The sequence below is a fragment of the Xiphophorus hellerii genome, chromosome 16, assembly GCF_003331165.1.
Source record: "Xiphophorus hellerii strain 12219 chromosome 16, Xiphophorus_hellerii-4.1, whole genome shotgun sequence".
In the NCBI taxonomy this organism is placed as follows: Eukaryota; Metazoa; Chordata; class Actinopteri; order Cyprinodontiformes; family Poeciliidae; genus Xiphophorus; species Xiphophorus hellerii.
Genome location: NC_045687.1, coordinates 18983974 through 19005938, shown reverse-complemented (window position 1 = coordinate 19005938; position 21965 = coordinate 18983974). Strand labels below are relative to the sequence as shown.

The window sequence follows — 21965 nt, the reverse complement described above, 5'->3', positions numbered from 1 at the left end:
GCAGCCCAACAAAGCATCAAGCAATATATCAATGTATGTTTTAACAAAGTAAACAGGAAACACTGCACATAATTGAACACCAGCAATGTAGCAAAACTTCTCTGTGGTCCCCAGTTAGGCTCAACATCAATAAAACCAGTCAAATAGTACACGAGAACAATTAAAGGAAAAACCACTGTTAGCATAATTATGCTAACAATCGCAATTTATTGTCGCTATTAAATCCTTTCTGCTGCTTGTGTCTGTGTTGGAGTCGACTTAGACTACAGCCACACTCCACACATTTGCAATCTACTCCACTCTACTCCTTTTTCTAACACACTTTTTCCTTCCACTCAACTTTCTCTCAGCACTCTGAATGACCAATTTTTTTTTTCCTTTTGTTTTGTTTTTATAGCAGTGGCCTTTTTGTGGAATGTAATAAGTCAATATAATATGAGCTTAACTTTTTGAGCTGAATTATTAAAATAAATTACAATTTTTACCGATATTTTAATGTGTTCAGATGTGACTGTATGTTAGATTTAAATATCCTGAATATTTTCTGGCAGGGAGACAAATTTAAACGTTCTTCAAAGAAAAAAAAAAGTAAACTATTTGACTTTGCTTCGCAGTCCTCCCAAGGTCGCAGCTATCCCTGTGGCGTTTTTGGACAAGACTTTTTCCTTCCACTCAACTTTCCAAAAGCATTCTCAAACGCGACACTCTGTGAGCAGCCTGCTTCTCTTGTCACCTCTTTTGTTTTATATTTCCGTGACTTTAAATTTTCTGAGGACATGTGCGCAATTCATCTTTATATCAGCTTTATTTATTGTTTTACAATTAAATGGCTGAAATACAGTTTTCAATAATAGTCCAGTTCATTGCCACGGTGTTAAGCTGGCTGAAGGTCTCACCAGAAACCAAGGTCTGAACCTTGGACCGGTTCTGGCATCGACATCATCACCAGAGGAATGAATCCTCAGCCTCCAGCTCATCTGCTTCCAGATTTGATTTTTATTTTTTGTGTGTGGATGTTTCAGGGTGGGCGTGGTTTGTGGCGAGGTTGGGGGGAGGGGGGGGTTGAGCTACGTCACTGATGGTTATATAGGCTGCAGCTGTGGCGACGGGCTCGCGCTGCTGAGACAAGCAGAGCACTGAGGACCGGCAGGCGCGCGCTCACACTCACGCTCTCCCCCAAACAAAGAAGCAGCACGCGAGGCGGCAGAGCATCCCACCCTTTCGGCCCACTTGCAGAAGCCTTCCCCCCCGAAACCCCCCACCCTGCTCATCCCTCCAAGGCAAGAACCGGTCCGAACCGAAGGCCCCCCCACACACACACCCCCTCACCCGGCCCCGACCATGACGACCAACGGCTCCGCTAACGGAACCAGCGACATGCTGCAGATCCAGTTCGGCCTCATCAACTGCGGGAACAAATACCTCACCGCGGAGACGTTCGGCTTCAAAATTAACGCGTCGGCCACCAGCATGAAGAAGAAGCAGATCTGGACCCTGGAGCAGAGCGGAGACGACTCCAGCGCCAACGTGTTCTTCCTCAAGTCGCATCTGGGCCGGTACATCGCCGCGGACAAGGACGGGAACGTCACCGGAGACAGCGAGGCCGCCGGTCCGGAGTGCCGCTTCGTCATCACCGCCCACGACGACGGCCGCTGGTCCCTGCAGTCCGAGCAGTACGGCCGGTACCTGGGCGGCACCGAGGACCGGATCATCTGCTTCGCGCAGACTGTGTCCGTGGCGGAGAAATGGAGCGTGCACATCGCCATGCACCCGCAGGTGAACATCTTCAGCGTGACGCGCAAGCGCTACGCGCACCTGAGCGACAAGGTGGACGAGATCGCCATCGACCGGGACGTGCCGTGGGGGGTGGACTCCATGATCACGCTGGTGTTCCGCGAGCAGCGGTACCACCTGCAGACCTCCGACAACCGCTTCCTGAGGAACGACGGGGCGCTGGTGGCCACCACGGACAAGACCACGGGCTACACGCTGGAGTTCCGCTCCGGGAAGGTGGCCTTCAGGGACTGCAGCGGCAAGTACCTGGCGCCCTCGGGGCCGTCCGGCACCATGAAGTCCGGCAAGAGCGCGCGGGTGGGAAAGGACGAGCTGTTTGTGCTGGAGCAGAGCCACCCGCAGGTCGTGCTCACCGCCGGGAACGAGAGGAACGTCTCCACCAGGCAAGGTGGGTGTGGTGGTCCATGCAGGCCCGGACCAGGTCTCCCGGGTCGGTGTGCGAGTGAGGGCGTGAGTGTGTTGGCAGAGGAAGTGTTAACGTGATGGAATGTGAGCCTGCATCCCCATCCCAACCCTTCCCCCCCACTCCCATCCATTGCTGCACATCCTAAATGATCCTTACAGGACACGGCCCAGTCACACACACATACACACACACCCACACACACACACACCCCCACCCACACACACAACAGTGGCCCGTGTGTATTTACACCCCAAACAATGGCCTGCTTGGCCTGAAGCCGACCTCTCATATGAGTCTTGGTGTGGCAACAAGCACAACAGATGCCAATTGTATTATTTATCGACTAAAACCCTTAAAATGTGTTTGAAATGATCTGATCTGGTTTCACTCTGAAGATGAAAGTGCAGGAACAATGGCGGACAAACAAACTGGGATCACGTTGTTGTTGTTGTTGCCAGTTGTGTTTCTGGTTTTCTTTTGTTCCCATAAGGACGATGGAACATTACAGATAAAATGTGCTTTGATAAAATTCAGTCGTACATCCAAAGGTAAACGTAGGAGATCTGCAACAGGATTCTGCTGCTCCCATGACCTTTCTCTCGCTTTAAGCTGCTGGGTGATGAAATGGTGGGAGGTCCTGGTTTTCAGCAGTCTGCTTTTTCAGCATTTGGGCAGCCAATCATCAAAAGTTTGGTGCATCTCTAGGAAAACCCCCCCCAAAAAACCTTGGCATGCTACTTTTATCCATTGGTTAATGAGCTGATCCAAGACCAGATCAGCTCTGGTCACAATCTACACGCTGCAGGTTGTGTTTTGAGACTAACAGTGATTGGGCATTCTTAGTCTTTATGCATTTGACTGACCAGTGAGAGGAAAATTGGCTCATTTTGGTCATTTGATGGGTTATCTGGTAATCAAGGCCAGAACCCGTGTTTTGTATCAACATGGTCAAAGTGGATAGTGGTGCAAGTTCAACAAAATGGTATGTTTTGCAAGAACAAGGGTGAACACTAGCTTAATCTGGTTGTTTCCTCTGATTTGACGCCTGATTCAAACTTATTAAGCGCCAATGTTTAAAGTACACGGAGCTGGTGGATGTATTGGACTAAAAATGCTGGGGATTCTCAGATTTGGGGATTCAGATTACAATATTTGATCTGCTACTCGCAGAAAACAAAGGACTTGAAAGTACTTGTAGCACTCAAGGTTAACGATGGATATCATTAATATCCTCAAATTGGACAACAATTGCCTCAACAGCCCAAAGTGGCCTGATGTTTATGGATCTGTTCTAGTGCACAAAAAAACAGTTAACACTTAGGATGTTATGGTCCAAGGAAAATACGGGGAAAAAACTGAAAAACACATGTTTCCTTTTTTTAGACCTACTCAGGTCTAATGTGATGCATCTGGCAGCGCCCACACTCCAGATAACTCTGTCAGATCTCCAGACCTTTAAATACTTTGGTTCTGCCTTGCTTTCAGATCAGATGTGGTTTTGTGTCTGGGCTGTTTCAGCTGTTTAACTTGGCAGAGATGCTAAATTGCCTGACCCCCCCCCCCCCACTTTCTTGCTTCCTCTTTCCTTGCTTTTCCCCACCGCCCCCCATTTTGACATGCGTGCCTCCTTTTTGAACATCTTTTCCATTGTGGCCTCCTCTCCTCCCCCAACTCCTCCCTGCTCCTTCACACCGGATGGTTGTCTCTATTTGGCATTGTCCCAGTCCCTCATGGGGAGTTGTTGATGCCGTTTAGAAGCTCTGAAGTTGAATAACCATAACTATTGAGGTGCTTTAATGCATCTAAATCAGTAAAATATAAGATTGGGGCCATGAAATGTTTCATAAAGAATCAGTGGAATAGAAAGGATACAGAGGAATTGCCTGAAAGCAGTTGCTTGTGACTGAATTGTACTGAGTGACAGGAATGTGTGACTGATCTCCAGATCTCAATATGGCGTTTGGTCGGAGGAGCTCACTGGGAATGCCATGTGGTTTTAGTGGCTTTGCCCGTTTTCTTTTTTTTCCCTGAAACCGTGATGTGATGCATCACTTTTAATTTCCTTTTTGCCAAGTCTCAATCACCCTAGGGAGTGGCTGTCTTTCTTTCTTCTTTGTTTACTTCTCTGGTATATTTATCAGCTTTTGTTTCCACCGGCAGCTACAGATCTTTCTGACACGGTTTGCTTTCTCGAGCACAAAATGGAGGCTGGCTGTCGGAGGGAAGGCTTGTACTAAAAGGTTCCCACTCTTCGATCTTCAGGGCTCTGTGGGTGTACGCGGACTCTGTTGCGCAACAAATCTGACTCTGATTGCAGCATGTCACCAAGACCCCATAATCTAAACCTCTCGTCCTCTGAAACGGCATCTCCCTTGGCTACAGAGAGCATTGGTTTCACTTCAAACAGCCCATAGCTCCCTGTTCAACTTAACCTAGAAGTGACATTATAGTACAAAACTGTTGTACTCCCACATTTATAATGGTATAAATCAATTTGATGGATTAAAGTTGGCTGTGTAAGCTCATTGGTTAAGGTGGTTTGTTAAAAATAAAGATGGATGCCCTCAGGCGGAAACCTTTGGAGAACACATTTCTTAAAGATGTTAGTTTTTTTTTTTTTAAACAAAAATCTTGTTTGGTACAAGGATTGGTACCGCTGCTGCCGATACTTTGCATAAAGATGGACATTTTTCTTTTTCCATAACTTTTTACAAGGTTGGAGAATCCATTTAACAATTACTCTTTGATTAGTCTCTCTAGAATTTCAAAGTGTCTAAATCATTATTTTAATATATTTTGGCTCATTATCTTGAGAAAACACCTTTTTATTTTTCAAACATCCCAGGTCTTCTACCGTACTTAACAATGGGAATGAGTTGCTTTTCCAAACATACCTAGAGCATTTAACATAGCAAAGTTTAACCTTAGTTGTGTCTGACCAAAGCACAAAGCCAAGGTTCTAATAGAGCTTATCAAGCTCCATGTCTTTAGATTTGTAACGTTGGGACAGAGAAGGGTTGGCATTTGGTAATCATGAAGACTCTGTGCCAGGATGAGGCCACTGTTCAAACACGCTGCCTGCAGTGTTTTAATGCTTCATATATGCATGAAGCTTCTATTGGTCTTGGTGTTTTTAGTCTACTCAGAAAAGTCTTTGACTTAAAAATGTGAATTTTTACTGAGACACTTCGTAGGCTCCCAAGTGCCACAGTTTGAAAAATATGAAGAAAAAATAAACACATTTATAATCCCATACCTTATATAGAGGCTGGTTGCAATAGTGACCTTAAACAAAAGGAAAATATGTCCATTAGTGTGGGTTTAAGCATATTGAAGGTATATTCTTTTGCTGTCTTATTGATGTTTGTACATATTAGGCGATTTTCTTTCAGCAACATTTTAGACAGCTACTGGCTACTTTTCATTTTTTGACTGAAACACTGAAGTGTTGAGTTTGTGAACACATCTTATGATTCCACACATATTTGTGAAAGCAGACTTCATTCACATCTTGTTTTTGGCTAACAAAAGCTAGCGCTACATGCAGCCAGCGCTGTCATTTCTGACTCTTTGCTAATTCAAATTTGACATTCCAGGAGACATTTCAAATGTCATTTTTATTTACTTTAGTTTTTGCCTTATTAAATATAAAAAAATATACTCTTTGGCTAGGCTAATGTTAGCATGTGGCTTTATTTGCATGGTATGGACGGAAGGATGAATGTAGTCGAAAATGATGTGCTTCCCATTTTTATTTCTGCATGTCTAGTTTTAAAAGATTTTGTTGTCCTATGGAGTAAAGACTTATGGTCTTAAACAATGTCAGCTTTCTATTGGTCGCCTGAAGCCTCCTTCCTTGCGGGTAATTAACAGACAACCTGTGTAGATTTTTGCTTATTGCAAAAGGGGACCCGAGTCCTTACAGAAACTCTGTACTTTTCCCTCTGACAACTGGACGGCTGGGATGAGGATTAATGCTGAGAGGAATTAAACTGGCTCCAGATGTTCAGCAAACACGCCGCAGCTCAGAGTCGAACTCTGCAGCGGCTGTTTGCCTGGCAGACCTGAGCCAAGATGGCGGTCGGACTCCGCTGGCTTTCATTAGCGCTGGGAGGTTTTAGACATGAGGCCAGCTCAAGTGGGTCAATCCAAAATCTGTGTCTGTCCAGTCAAGAGTACAGATTTTACTTTCACTAAGCTTTAGACGAGTAGAGACGGAAAATCTCTACTCGAAAATATCCTTCCATTAGTTGGTTTAGCTTCCCCCTCCCAGAAATTACTACTTTAAGTTGGATTAAAGTGTTTGTCCCATAATTTACAGTAACTTAATTTGTTCACGGAATTGTCTTGTGCAACTGAATTGTGAAATAGTCCATTTTAATTGAGACCATTTTCCCCTCCTTTTGGCTTTTTTACAAAAAGTGATGACCTATTTCCCCCCCCCATGTTTAATCAAAACCAGAATAATAGTTAGATTTGAAGAAACCTAATAGGATACTTGATGATAGACTTATAAAATATTAAAATGAAACATTCAGGACCTGTTTTTTTTTTTTTTCTTCAATACATTACTTGTGTCAAGGATTTGTTTCTGATTAGCAGGCATTTAGTCATTTCACCTGTAGATTAACTTTCTCACAATATGCAAACTCGATATGTACTTAGAAATTTCTTAGGATTTTAATCTCCATATTTATTCTGGACTACTGAAACGGAGCAACGTTGCTTTACTACTTTTCAGCCTTCCTGTTTTCTGAAGTCTTGATCTCTCTCGCTGTCTGGCAGCCCATAGGAGATTTGCCTTTGCATGTCTTAGAAAATTATTATTTTTAAAATGGCTTTTTACATCTGTGGTTCATTTTATTTTGAACTTTTTATTGCCAACCGGTGAGTATCTCAGGGTTGATCAAGCTAATGCTAGCTAGTTTTAGTCACCCCCCAAACATGGCTACATTTTTTAACAAATGTATATGACAATTCTGCTACACACTAAACCCTATTAATATAGCCTCAGTTTTTCAGCCTGAGGCTATAAATGTAGCCAGAAAGTTCATGTTCATTTCCCAGATGCATTGACTAAAGAGTCAGAATGTGTCACTTACAGAAACTTATCATTTTCTTTTTTCTGTTTTTTTTTTTTTTTTTGATTAGACAAATGTTATGCAGGCGTTACAGCAGTCCCATTGTTTATCGTCCAACTTGAGCTCATGGCTTTCAAAGCCGCCAATAAACAGACTCTATGCTGTTGCCTGTTTCCGGTTCATAACATCCACTTTTCTCATCAGCGGGCACAAATTCCCAGAGACAGTTTAACGACCCTCATGTGGTCCGGGCCACAATTATCAGTCAGTTAGCCTGGAGCTTAGAGGCTCTTACTCGTTCTGCTCCTTACTCTTGCTACCAGAGGCCTAAATGGATGAAAGCCCATCACATCCGGCCGGCTTCTGGTGCGACCACCGGCTGTTCTTTTGTAAATATGGGTTATATTTATTTTGATTATGCATTTGGTGTGAATGGGTTACAGTAAAATGCTCTGGGGCATTTGGTCTTGTGGCACCAAGTTTTTGTTTTCCAGCCGCCTCATGTGACTAACCACCAGTTGAACTGTAAAATTGATTTGAAATTGAAGAAAGGAGGCCATGGTTCTACTAAATGAAATAAAGCCAGGAAATACTGAAAACATCAAGCAGCTTAAAGATGATCTTGAATGAGAAAATGTACCTTTTCTGTAACTGTAAACCAGCTTATTTATGATGATGGGTGAGATTTTACGACAAGTTGACATCAGATTCTCTTGATATATCTTTGGCGTGAGTAAAACCATAAATTTACAACAAATGTTTACAAGTTAACCAGTTGCTTTTCTTTTTTTTACAGAAAGCCGTATATTTTTTTTTTTACTGTAACTGTTGCAGTGATACTTTTATAGATGTTACTTTCACAGTTTACAGAAAAGGTAAACCGTTACATTACTGTAATGGTAACACATCTTTAAGTATTTGTTACATTTCTGACACCCAGTGTTCACAGGGATTTGGGACTACAATCACCCATGAATAGCTGACATTCACAAATATTTGAGACTCCACCTCCTAAAAGGAAACAAAAAAAGACTAACGCTGGCTATTTTGGTAGTTCAAACACCAAACATACCGTGTTATGCCTTAATAAACACAGCAGAAACAGTTTTTACTCCACCGCAGAAGCTACATCCACTGTCGTCATGATTTACGGTCTTACTGCAGCCAATCAGTGCCAAGGAATGAAAAGGGCGCTCCGGGATTAGCTGCGTTACTAATGCTAGCTAATAGCATGCTACGTAGCAATTAGCCTAGCTATTTTTGCTTCCCGATATGATTCTACAAAAAAAACAAATAATTTGGAGTTGGCGTCCACATTCACTGTAATTTAGTTTTTATAAATAAAAAATTTAATAAACAGCAGGAGAACTTAGCCATGGTTTTTATTCAAGGCATCTTTTAGCTTTTCCGCTCCATTTTATGGAGAAATAAACAAGCTACTAGGAGCTAGCTAGCTACTACGGTAGCTAGCATATCAACTGCTTTAAGAGATGCTGTATTAAGTTTGCTAACCTGAGGCTTTAAAGTGGTATAGTTTAAAAAAAAACTACAGCCAAAACATCAAATAACCCTGATATATTTTTTAATCATAAAATACCTAAACTCTTTCCTTTGGTTACACTACTGGCTTTTTTTTCTGGTAATCGCTAAGACTTTAGGAGCTCTTCAAATAAACCGCTCCATGCGGTGTTTGTGCAGGTTAAAGGCCGCAGACCGAAGCTGTTGCGTCTGGCCCCGAGTCAACCCCGACACCCTTTCTGCATCCTTCGCCTCCTGCTGACAGGAAATGAGACATGAGTCGCACATATTCGACCTTGTCTGCCGCTGCGATAATCTCCGCCGGCAGGGTGAAGGGCGATGATTTGTGTCCGCCAGCTCTCGTCACGAACGAAGAGAAACTGATACACTTATGCTCTCCCTGTAAAGCCGGGCGTTTTAAGCGAGCGGATATGCGATAATGTGTTTATAGAGACTCCGTATGTTTTTAGTGTTGGATTCTCCGGGTCCGTTTCGGAGCATGCCAAGCCATCTTGGCTTCATCAACCACAGAGGAGCCTTCTCCTCCTCCTCCTCCTCCTCCTCCCTGGCTGCTGCTTTATTATAGGTTGGACTTGTGCTGGGCTCCAGTGTGTCAGCCTGCTGAGGGTGTGTCTCCAATCCAAACCTGAACACACACATCAATTCCTGCAAACGCCCTCGTGCGAGACGCAGTCACATCCCGGCCGCCATTGTTGTGGGACCTTTCTGAGAGCTCTTGTTGGCTGCCTGGCTCCTCGCTCTGTCTGTCCTGATCAGAATAAAGGCTGCTGATCCCGCTGAATGTTTGTGCTCCAGCTGGTCGCCTCCTCAAACAATAGAAGAGAGAGACACACACACACACACCGGAGCACAATGGCCCTTGATGCAATCACGTGCGTTCGCAGCAGGCCTCTCGTGGAAGCGAGGACGAGGCCAAGATGGAGGGGTTGTTTATGGCTGTACGCTCGTGGTTGAGGATCTTTCTGACCCCGCGGTCGCCACTTTTGGTGAAGAAGGACGTCAAGTGTGTGGCTGATCCTCCCCTCACCCTCGCTTATCCCTGCGAGCCTCACAAACTGATCAGCAGAGCTGAATCTGTTCGGTAGCTTCAGGCTTCCTCTCTGTTTTGTCTCCAGCAGGCTCATATAAATATAAAAATATTTGCTCTGTCCTCCAGGGGTAACGTTTGGAAACAGTTTCAGTTCAAACACTCCTCTGCGTGCTTCCACTGAAATTAGCTTTTACTGAAAATATCCAGGCAAAACAGGAGACGAGACCTTCAAGGACTTTATTCAAATCATATGTTTGTTCAGTATTAAAGGTTCACCACAGCATGCAAACGCCCTAGTTTGGCATTTCGTGTTTGATTTCCCTCGAGGTCAATGATACGTTATCAGAATACCAGGCTTTTGCACGACTAGCAAAACTCTTTCAAACTTTAAGCCTGGCCTCTTAATAGTCCAGACTTCTGGTTACAGTTTGGGCTTGCTGACGTTATAAAAACATTTTAAAAAGCTTCTCAGACGGTAGCCATAAAGTAGCGACTGCGAGTTTATACTTAAGGAACAAGAAGAAAGAAAGTTTTCTCAGGTTTCAGGTGCCAATTTTTCTTTTCCTTTTCTTGCATAGCTGCACATTTTTGACTGTGCAAAACCATTACAGTCTTGCAGCAAGAGAAGAACTCGGTTCCTCGAAGGTTTTCTGCATGCTCCTGCATTACGGTAGTTGCATTTGAATTTGTTTTTGGATTTTGTCAGAGAAAATCAGGGGTTAAACTGAACTCCACCGACTTAATTTGCAACTGTCAATATAATGCATACAACTAGAGCCGCAGCGAACGAGTGACGGATTGATTAATCGTCAGAATAACCCGATTAAAAAAAAAACACACAATGGCACTTTCTTTATATGTAAACCTTGTGTATATATATGTGTCTCTCTCTCTCTCGACTCGTCCAGCAGATGTGTCATCTCTATAGTAACGAACGGACTCCTGCGCCGGGAGCAATTTCTGCTCGAGTTCGCTGACCGGTCGGCCAACGCGGCGAGGCTTTCGCCTTCCTCTGGCAGATGAACTCAGATTTCGTCTTCTCATGCGCTACTCTTCCTCCTCCTCCTCCTCCCTGCCATGTGGTTTCCATTACGATCCGCTCCATTCTCTTCCCCAGTTGTCTATGTTTGCGTTTCGTGTGCAGTCGTGCACGCGTGTGTCCCCAGCGCGTTTCTGCAGAAACTCAGTCCAACGTTTCGTAAGCTTGTGTGGTTTCAGATTTGGATTTAAAGTGGGGGGAAAAAAGCGGAGGAATGCGTGGAATAACACCTTCCCCGCTTTAATACTTTCACCGACATGAGCAGAGTCGTCGTGAAGAGGCAAAAAACCAAGATGGAGGGATGATGTTAGGGGGTGGGGAGTGCGTCATGTGTGAAAAGACACGGACGGTGAAACCATGACTCCATTCGTCTTTTCTCAAACAGGTCTTTCTTTTCTCGGCACACATTTACACAGCGCCCAGTCACGGCCCATGAGGCCCCTGGCTATACGTCCAGCCACGCCGTGACCTCAGCCTGGACAATGGGCCGCATTGTCCGCGATGAAGTATCTGTGTGCGTTCATCCGGCGGCTCAGTCATATTTGTCCACCACTTTGCTGCTCTTAAAAGCCGGAGCGAGGATGGCGTGATGTTTAATGGCGTCTCTTGTTCTGGGCAGACAGTGGGACTGACGGGCCGACTTTCTAACGTGGTCAAAGCTAGTCGTCGGCTAAGCTAACGCGTTTGGCCCAGCGGGGGGGATTTGTGTTCTGGACTCTGAGATATTTCTGGAAGAATTTCCCACTTGTAGGCTTCAGATGATGACGCAAAGTTAAATGGGTTTTCCTGGACATCACAAACTCTCAAATCTTCTGTTTGAGTGTTTGTGATAAAAGCAACACTGGAGAACCCTTTCTACTAGACAGGTCGTTTATCGTGATAAAAGTATTACGAATTTGATTTAATGTTTAGGTAAATTCCAATTGATGATGATGAATAAAAAAAAACTAAAAACTGACAGTATTATCAGAAGTTATTTTCACTATTTTCTCCCTTTTGCTCCTCCAGAGCATCAATAAATATCTGTAAATTTGAAAATATGATTAAATGGAGTCACAAAGTGCAGCTCAGTGACGTCTGTGAATGTTTTTCCAAGAGTTTGTTTGTGGCATTTTGAAGTTATCCAAAAGCAGAATTATTATTATTATTACTAAACATTAACCAATTCAGATTGACGGTCGTAACCAGATCTTGTGGCACAAGATTTGACTACATTAAATCATTTTGATTAGATAAAGGGACATCTGTCCAGTTGAACACGTCGACGTTCTTCAGCCAAGCGTTCTTTAATGTGATGTCCAGAATCAAGTTGGACTCTTATTTTGAAGTAAGAAACAAAGTAGTTCTTGATGTAAGATTCTTTAAAAACTTTGCGTCAGAGTTGGCTCTGGGTGCTGAAGCTTTCTGTTGCCACTAAACGGTGCAACTTTTGCTTGTTTGGGAAATCTGGACCTCTGTAGTTACAAATCTAAGTGACGGATCAAACGGAGGCGCTTTGCTCCACGTCAAATGGTGGAATTAGAACCAGCTTGTGTAGACCAGCTTAACTTGGATTGAATTGTTCTGTTTGGACGAACTGATTGGGGAAAATAAAGGAAGGAGTTATTTTATGTGCAAAGCAGTGATACTCTGAATTACAATTCAGCACTACTACAAAAACTACATGTTAAATGGGTTAAATGTTGCAAAGCTTGAAAGTGCATCTAGCTACTGTATGTCTGCAATAGATTTGGTTACAATTTGTTTTAATTTAGAATAAAAGTAAACTAAAACTTAGTTTGTTTTTTTTCTCCAAGGTCATCAAATCCCCAACCAGAAGTGACATTTTCAGTAAAACCTTGTTGTTGAGAAGGAAATGATGCATTTGATTTCTTTCCGGTTGCCTTGGCGTCGCGTCCTCATCGAAGCGTCTATTAGAGTTTACTGATGTTTTGTGACGCGTTGTAGTTCCTGATTGTTACCAGGAAGTAACTTTTTAAAATGGATTTGATCAGTTTCTGGATGAGTCGACAGCACGGTGTTGATATATTGGGTTTTTCATTACAATTTAGTTTTTCGTCTAATTCAGTTAATTTAAATTGCTTTTTAGAGTGTGTTTGCTGGTTTCTGTTAGCTATGAGTTTAAATATTGTTTCTTTTTTATGGATGTAATTTTGGTGGGGGTTTTTTTTTTCATTCTTTGGATCATTTTTAGGTGCAGAATTCAAAAAGGTCCAAGTATTGTATTGATTATGTATCCATTGATTGGGTCATGAACACTCAACAGAAGATACAATTAAAAACAAAAAAGTATTCAGTTATTATTGAATAACTAACCGACTCTGGTGTTTTCTTCCAACATTAGCCATCACTATTTTGCAGACTGGCATAAGTGCCACCGGTGTGGCGTTCTGTAATTTACCGACAGCTGATGTAAAACCTTATTTCACATCGGATCGATTCATAAATGTGAAAAACGAAGGGTATCACTTCTACCTTCTGTATGTTTCAGTTTTATAAACATAGTTACAGTCCCCTCCACCCCCATTATACTTTTTTTAATTTCAGTTTCAGCTAAAATGTTTAATTTCAGCTCATTTCTTTAGTTTTAGGGAACTATAACAATCGTGGTCATCAGAAGCCTTTTACTTTTTCTTTTTTTTTTTTGCTGACATGGTGTTAAAGTTGCCCCTCGGTGTGGAGTGGTCACCTCATTACGGTGCGACCTCTGTCTGCCGCTCGCCGTCCCGACTGCTGATCCTTTGAAGCCCGTCGAGGTCTGACAGATGTGGCCGTGTGTGCAGCTGTGTGAAATCCCTCTAATCTCAGCCGTCTGATGTTGCTCATTTAGTCCCTCTGATCCTGACCACAGGATGTGTGTGTGTGGGGGTGTGTGTGTGTGTGTGTCACCGGTCAGCCCAGCTGCCCGCCCACTTCATGATGGATTCGTTAACCCCCCCGCCCATAAATCCTATCTGCTTCTTCTCTACCCCTCTAGGCATGGACCTGTCTGCCAATCAGGACGAAGAGAGCGACCAGGAGGTGTTCCAGGTGGAGATCTGCCGCGAGAACAGGAAGTGCGCGTTCCGGACCGCCGCTGGGAAGTATTGGACCCTCACCGCCAACGGAGGCCTGCAGTGCACCGCCTCCAGCAAGTAAGAGTCCATCAGCAGAGCCGCACCTGTCCCCGTCTGTTTGGGAAAGGAAATCTGTCCGGTCGCAGCGGTTGGTGTAACAGGAGCTCTGGGTTTCTACGGGGGGGAGGGGACCAATGAGTGGGAGGTTAAGAGTGGGTGACCTCCTGTCCTGGCAGTGGCATGTAGTGGAAGATGAAATGTGTGTGTGTGTGTGGGGTGGGGAGTGTTTTCTTTTGTGTGTAGTAGTTCTTTCCGAGCAGGGAGCTGGCTGGTGACCTCTGACCCCCACGCACCACCCCCACCCTCCATCCAGTTTTCCAGAAACGAATCCCAGTGAGGCTCCTGACCCAGGATTAAAGATTCTTCACCCCGAGTTACGTAAAGTGGACCAGTGTCCAACGCGTGAACGTCAATCAAAGGTTACTGGAACTCAATTTAGCTCAAACGCTACGGTGGGTCTGGTTGCCGTGCGATCTCGGAGGCAGAGATTGCTCTCAAACAGCAGAAAATCGGATTCCCCCGGTTACAAATTAAACTTTACTTGAAGCTTGGAGACGGGACGGGGTTGGAGGGGTCACGGCTCCGAGTCCTCTGCAGGAACTTCCCCACATTCCTGCAACGAATTCCTGAGATTTGGCTCGACTGAGTGCTCAGACCAGACCACAGGAATCTGATCTCTCACCAGACGTGGATAAACAACGCTGAATGCTATTTTTTTTACATTTATTTATTTACATTCTCTAATATGTAGCAACATTAGATTTTTTTTTTGTCTCAATGTCTCCAAATTCAAAAGATTGAACTGATCTGATTAGTATGTGATGGTAGCAAACTTGTGCGTCGCGTTATAGCAGTAGATTAGCTACGCTACTGTCGTTCAAATGCAACATTCATCGACATCAAGGCCGTTTTCACCCGAGAACTGAAAATTAATTCAGCTTAATTGTAATTGTTCTCCCTCTACTTCAGACCGTCCTGGTTTTACTCCACTCAGAGCAGTGCAGCACACAGTAGCCAGCTTTTACTTGGCTGCTGTGTTTACGTGACTGTTTTTCCAAAATAAAGTAAACTAAGCAGCACAAAATCCAAGCTGCTTGACGTCCAGAGTGAAGTCCAGGACGCCACGTTGTCCGCGACCATCCAGCAGAAAGTTCTCGAGCCCTTCGTGCTTCCGTCTGCAGGCGAGCCGCGTGGGGATGCTGAGTTTATTTTCCCGGCAGGACTCGGTACCAGCACATGCTGCTAAACGTACCGAAACCTGCTTTTGATGCCTGTGGTGTTGCTCTGCTTGGTTCGGTCAGAAAACTCCTTAAAGGTCGCCGTAGAAGCAGCCTGTAACATTTCTCCTCCGTGCCGTACTACGTCGAGTTTCACTTTATTTACTGAGTAAACTTCTCAATGGCATTGAGGTACAAGTAAATATTGTGTTTTCTAATGGCTCTGACTTCTTTTAGTCAACTTTAACAGATTGCTCGGTCCTAGCTTGTAGCCAGTTCGGTCAAGGACAAACGCCCGCTTGATTTAAAGAAACCCTGAACTCAGCTCCTTGTTTTTGTACGTGTGAGGGTGTCAACAGTGAGTAATCTGTTTCTTTTTTTCTTTTATTTTTCTTAATTTATCGCTCCTGGAAGTCATCCACATTTGCCAAAGGGGAGAAAAGACAGATGAGACCCCAACCGTCGGGGCTCCAAAAATGACAACGTGGCGCGACTCATCCTCTCCTGACGCGCACGCTGAAGCCTTTCTGTCTGTTCCTCCGCAGGTCCACTAACTGCTACTTTGACATCGAGTGGCGTGGGAAGCGGCTGACTCTCCGCGCAGCCAACGGGAAGTACGTGGCGGCCAAGAAAAACGGCCAGCTCGCCGCCACCATGGACTCTGCAGGTCGGTGTTGATCTGCTGACAGGAACGACTGGATAACTGATTCACAGCCTGGCGCTGACACGATGAAGGGTTCAGAGGAGGAGGAGGAGGAGTAATGAAATCATGTCTGGATGCTCCAGTTGTTTTGGTTCAGCATTTCTGAGTAAACATTGCTGCTTACTGCATTTTCCAGAGCTGTAGTGTCCCAGTTTTCTGTCTTTAATTATGGATATTAGAAACGGCACTTTGCTGCGTCATTTTTATTCCTGTGCACAAAATACTTCATACTAAAATGTCTGTTTTTGTTTTGCTTTGCACAGAGAGGTGACACCCACTTGTCAAACTTCCACTTTAAGGTCAAGATGTGGCTCAGAAAAACCACCGAAATGCTAAAAATTTATTTCTCTTCAGTTTTTTCCCCCCTGTGTTGAACAAACAGGATGATTTGCAGTTATTTTAGCAAATTCCAGTTTCCATTTGGCACTTATAGGAGTTGATTATATATCTTTCACAGGTAGACTTCACATAATCCATAAATGTAAACATTGAAATATAATTTGAAGAGGAAAAATAAAATTAGCTGATGATTAAACGCATGAATGCATTTCTAAAGAGATCTTTATTTTTTTAAATGTTCTTACTCAAACATGCTTTTCCTTAAGAGTCCAAATAAAACATTAGGATACAACATTTAATTTTTCTGTTTAATGAACAATCATTAATTAGAAGTGGAGACATCACACTTTTGTGTGAAAGCACAAATTTGGCTACTTTACATGGTCTTTAGCTTCTCATATTGGCGACGTTATCAAAAACGGCATCAGTGTAGTTCCTGGAGACTGTAAATCATCAGATTTACCTAAAGGTGCCAATATTTCCAAAACCAGCTCAACTGAGGTTAAACTCTCAAATATAAAGTCAAGTTTGACGTCTTGCTCTCTCTCGCTCCGTCACAGCCTGAATAAACTGCAGGCAAAAGTCGACATAAGTTTGAAGACGGTCTACTTTTCAAACGCTTAATTTCTTTGCTTTCAGAAAATGGTTGATTTTGAGTTGGACTCGGTCGGTAACGACATCCACTCAAAAAAAAAAAAGTTTAGTTGTTGGTGCCATGACAGGTTGACTGACTGAGGAAAAAGATTGGATTTTTAAGTTTCTGACAGACCGGTTACCAATTTGGTTTGATGAAGCTAAACGTTGGTCTATGTGAAACTTTCAGCTAAAAGTTTCCCAATTTCAATGGATGCTGGAAGCTTTTTTGTAACCTTCAGAAAACCTTCCAACCTTAAACTGGTCAGAATGCACCGAACGAAAGGTTTCAGCGTTTCGCTCTCACTAGTTTTCTAAACTTGCAGCTTGTTTCACGATCTGGTTGGAGAACAGCTGCTCCGCTCCAAACAGCTGCTCCTTAACACTAAAAATACAACAAAACTCAGCACTTAATTGTCGGGGATTTCAACCATTGCGACCGCTTTTCCTGCTATAAGCAGGAAATTATGGACATCATGTTCCAGCATTTGCCGATCGTACCTTCTTTTTTTTCTTCTTTTTCTCCCCCTCCTGATGGTGGTGAAGCAGAAACGAAACAGGCAGATGTGTTTTTGTTTAGTCAGGATATCTAGATGAGTTGTACCAGAACAGTAACTCTGCTGCTAGGGCTGGGGGATCTGAGGAAAATCTAATATCCTGATATATTTTTGCTATATCACGATACACAATATATATCACGATATTCTTAAATGAGCCCCAAAGTTATTTTAAACTATGCTCCTTGCAGCATGATGTCACCCACGCAAGTTCCCGCCCCCATTTCTCTGCTAGACTTAAATGTAAGCTCATATAAAAAGGGATGCAGTGATTTGCTATGAACTGTCTACACTATGACTAGATAACAAGGTGAGAAATAAGATTTAACTAAGAAACAAAAATAGCGAGGGAGAGAGAAGTAGTTCAGTTATGCTTGACTTTGACAAACTTAACATAGATGTGCTGTGGAATGAGGTGTGTTTTTGGTTCATCTTAAAACTAAAAAGGCGACCTACACACACACTGACAGAGCAGGTGTTTAAATTATCTTACCAATCACCGCTGTGTTAGCTTGGCTAATAGCAGCGGCGGCTAATCTACCACAGCGATCACTTGTTAATAAAAGCAAAATACACATCAAGTCTAAAAGAACAAAACTGTAACGAACTGAATGTTCTTCTCTATATGGGGGTAATGTTTGACTGTTTTTGGTGCTGAATCCTGATGCATAAAGTTGCGCTGTTGTCAGTTGCTATGGCAACGAGTCTACGCGTAGCGTAAAGCCGACAGAGCGAGAAAAAAAGGAATGGGTAGTTTTGAGTTATTTTTCCTATTGCATATCACTAAATTAATCCTACCTACGATTAATAGGTAATCGTACCTATTTCACTTTAACGGACCAGTTCTACCGGCTATGAACCGGATGTAAAACAATAGTCTGATTAGGCAGTGAAATAGATTTGTGATAAAACCTTTTGTCGCAATAGTTTTACAACATGTTTCGCAAATTACCTCATTTTGTTCGACGTCCTCCATATAAAATCCCAACCACTGCCAGATTATTGATCCAGCGCTGTTTCTCTTCGGAACCAGACTAGTTCATCTGATTCCTCTTCAGTTACCGTCTCATTCACGGCTCGCCTCAAACTCTCGCTGTCGCCATGTTTGTTTTCTCTGCGCAGCGCGATTGGTAGAAAATTTTCAGGTTGGGAGGGGAGAGGGACTAGAATTTGACGGCGAAAGTTTATTATTTGAACGACAATTTATACTGGATGGTTGCGATATAGCCATTTTCACTATCGTAAATTGAAAATATCGCGATACGTTGAGCATACTCGATACATCGCCCAGCCCTGTCTGCTGCTGACCGTCTCTGTGTCGCCTGTCCTCCGTCTTCAGGAGAGTCCGAGGAGTTCATCATGAAGCTGATCAACCGTCCCATCATCGTCCTGCGTGGCGAACACGGCTTCATCGGCTGCAGGAAGGTGACCGGCACGCTGGACTCCAACCGCTCCTCCTACGACTACTTCACCCTGGAGTTCAGAGACGGCGCTTACAGCCTGCAGGGTGGGCGCGGCTGTCGAGGGCAAATCCGCAAACCCCATCTTGACGTTGCCCCTTTTTAACTCGCCTTCTTCTCCGTCGTCTGTCCTGCAGATTCCACCGGAAAGTACTGGATGGTGGGGAACGAGCAGGCGGTCGTGAGCAGCAGCGACACTCCCGTCGACTTCCTGTTCGAGTTCTGCGACTACAACAAGCTGGCCGTCCGCCACGCCGGCGACGGGAAGTACCTCCGCGGCGACCACGCCGGCGTGTTGAAGGCCAACGCCGACGACCTGGAAACCGCCACGCTCTGGGAGTACTGAGGGGAACCAGAGCCCCCTGACCCGTCCACCGCCTAAACACCTACCCGTCCACCCCTCCCCCACCCTCATATTAAACCCCGCCCCCTTTTTGACTATATGTTGACAAACTGCACAGAGATCAGCAAGGATAGAAGAAAGGAGCCTCTCCTCTCTCCCTCCCTTGCCTTCCTTCCTTCCTCCGTTCTTCTTCGTTTTGTTTTTTTTTGTCAGCTCTGCCCTCCGGTGCCAACCTGTATCCGTCGCCGTAGTTACCACAGGGTGCTGTGCACTTTTCCTGCTTCGATCCGTCTTTGTCGCGCCACTTCTCGCTCCCTCCGCGTTTCTGCTTGTTGGCGTCTGAACTGGACTGAAGGGTCCAGATTCAGCGTTTGTTGACGAGAGCTTGGCGTTCTTGATGACTGTAATATAACTAGAGTGGATCTGACGATGTAGACAATGTAACTCGACGGGACAAAGCCCCGCCCACCTCCCCTTAGCCCCTCCCCCCACGCTCCTTTCATCTCAAGTGTATGATATTTAGATGTAAGCCCGTGTTGCTCTCTAGCTGTGTTATCATCAGTCGGTGACGAGGCAGAAGTCTGAGATCTTAGCAGGTCGTAGGAAGAAACCTAAATCCTCCGGAAGCTGTAGTCGGAGAAACGGTATAAAGGGTTAAAAGCCGACGCAGATCAACACACGTTTCCGTACGTTTGCTGCACTCTTGCACAGTTGGATTCATTTCTTGCTCCAAGTCCAAGGCACAGACATTATCATGGCTAAACGTGTACAGCGGATAGGTGTAGTAAATGTAGTGAAACAGTCAATAGATGCCTAGAAAGCTGCTTTTTTTATTATTGTTTTAATTTTTTTTCTCGATTTCCCTCGACCAAACAAACACCTGAGCCTTTACGCAGACCAAACTTTTGATACTTGGTAGGCGACAAGCTGTTCAAAACTGGAATCTGGTGCTAGCAACATGTTCCCGTTCAACATCTCGGCTCCACATCGGAGAACCTGTTCACCCAAAATCCGTTTCTCTTTTTCTCTCTCTTGCATCTCGGGGTTCCTGCCGTCTCGGTTTGAAACGGACGTTTCATCTCGTAGTTCAGTCGCACGGAATCTCAATCTGCTGATTTTTTTTTTTTAATTTAAATTTTATTTTTTAAAAATCCGCTTAGACGACCAATCACTGCAATCACTCGACGAATCGATGCACGATTGTATCCGGTCCAACGTTTTTCTGATGTTCTGAGTGTTTTCATGAAAGGTTCTGTGGGAAACAAAAACAGAGAAGTTCCTCTCCGAGAAACTTTTGGCAAACTGGATGTTGGGAGGGTAAACATGTGGTAATGACTGTGCCTTACTCTTGAGTTTTGATTTTTTGGCAGTAGGATAATTAATTGATAAAAAAGAAAAGAAAATGAAAGTCCACACATTTTGCTTTGTAAAACTGGAACTTCCTTTTGTATTATTTTGTACAATTTTTCTGGGATATTGTGGAGTAATCTCTCTCTTGTGCCATTGGTTCACCTGAAATCCAGCAACCAATAAAAACTGGAATTTGGAACGCAAAGTGACTTTTTCTTTTCTTTTCTTGTCTCAATGTTCAGTCAGCGGCATATGAGCATAATTGTGCTGATACACACCAAAGCTGTTGATGTTGTGCATATCTGGCCTGCATGCAAACACTTCATGGCAGAAAATCTAACTGCACATCCCTTAGAACCCGTCGCCATAGTGAGACATAGCGGAGGCAGCAGCATGCTGTGGGAATGTTTTTCTTCCTTAGGGTGGAGCTAAATATAAAATTAAAATAAAAAAAAACCCTGGTGAATACTTGGTAATGGATTATATCAGGGGTCAGTGACCTTTAACCCTGAGAGCCACTTTTGCCTTTGGTCCAGAAAAAAATGCAGCATGACTGAAACAATTTTTTATATTTTTTTTAAACTAATATATTACTTTTGTTTTTAGGTTTCAGTTTTTATGAAAATAAATAAATCACGTGGCTTGAAAGCCATTTCCACACTGTAAAAACACAAAATCTTAGAGTATTTTTGGTCTAATTTTGGTTTTTGCTCTATTACTGCAAATGTTTTAGTGTGTTTGAAATAAAACTAGCCTTTTAGCAAAAAATGAGCTTCCTGTTTAAAGTGAATAATTTCTTAATATTAATAAAATGGCCTTGTTCCACTGGCAGATGGAAACTGTCACCTCTACTTGACTCATGCACTTTGTTGTGTTGGTCGGTTTATTGGTTAGAAACCTAAGGGTGGAATCTAAACCAACTAAATGTCTCTGAAGAAAAGGAGAAAGCCCAGCTGTGTTTTAATTTAATTTTAAATTCGAACCAGATTAAGTTTTCAGCCGAGGAAACGGCAGAAGACAAAAAGTCTTTTTAACCTTCAAAACATCCTAAATATATTATTTTTGATTTGTCCAAACGTCACACATTTCTTTCCACCAGAAACACAGACTGATGCAGAAATCTGACAAATTATTCATGAACGATGCCACAACCAAAAATCACAGTGTTTGCGAGAGCCGAGACGTCCATTAAAACGTCTCGGATCTCAACATTTAACCCGTATATCTGTGCAAATGCCAACCTTTTCCTTCTGTGTTCTCACCGCTCCGCGTAATCCCAGCTCCAGGTCTGCTTATGGAGCTAAATTGGGTTCATAAAGTTTTTTGTTTTTTTTAAAAAGTAAAATCTGAAAAATTAT

General features: G+C 43.6%; 1 protein-coding gene across 1 annotated transcript; it reads left to right on the top strand.

The window, feature by feature from the left end:
• Positions 1 to 1125: 1125 nt before the first annotated feature.
• Positions 1126 to 20812, top strand: fscn1a (fascin actin-bundling protein 1a). Its single transcript, XM_032588342.1, has 5 exons — positions 1126 to 2182; positions 13867 to 14023; positions 15768 to 15889; positions 18794 to 18961; positions 19052 to 20812. The coding sequence occupies exons 1-5, from the start codon at positions 1342 to 1344 to the stop codon at positions 19258 to 19260; spliced, it is 1497 nt and encodes a 498-aa protein (XP_032444233.1). The 5' UTR covers positions 1126 to 1341; the 3' UTR covers positions 19261 to 20812.
• The last annotated feature ends 1153 nt before the right edge of the window (positions 20813 to 21965 follow it).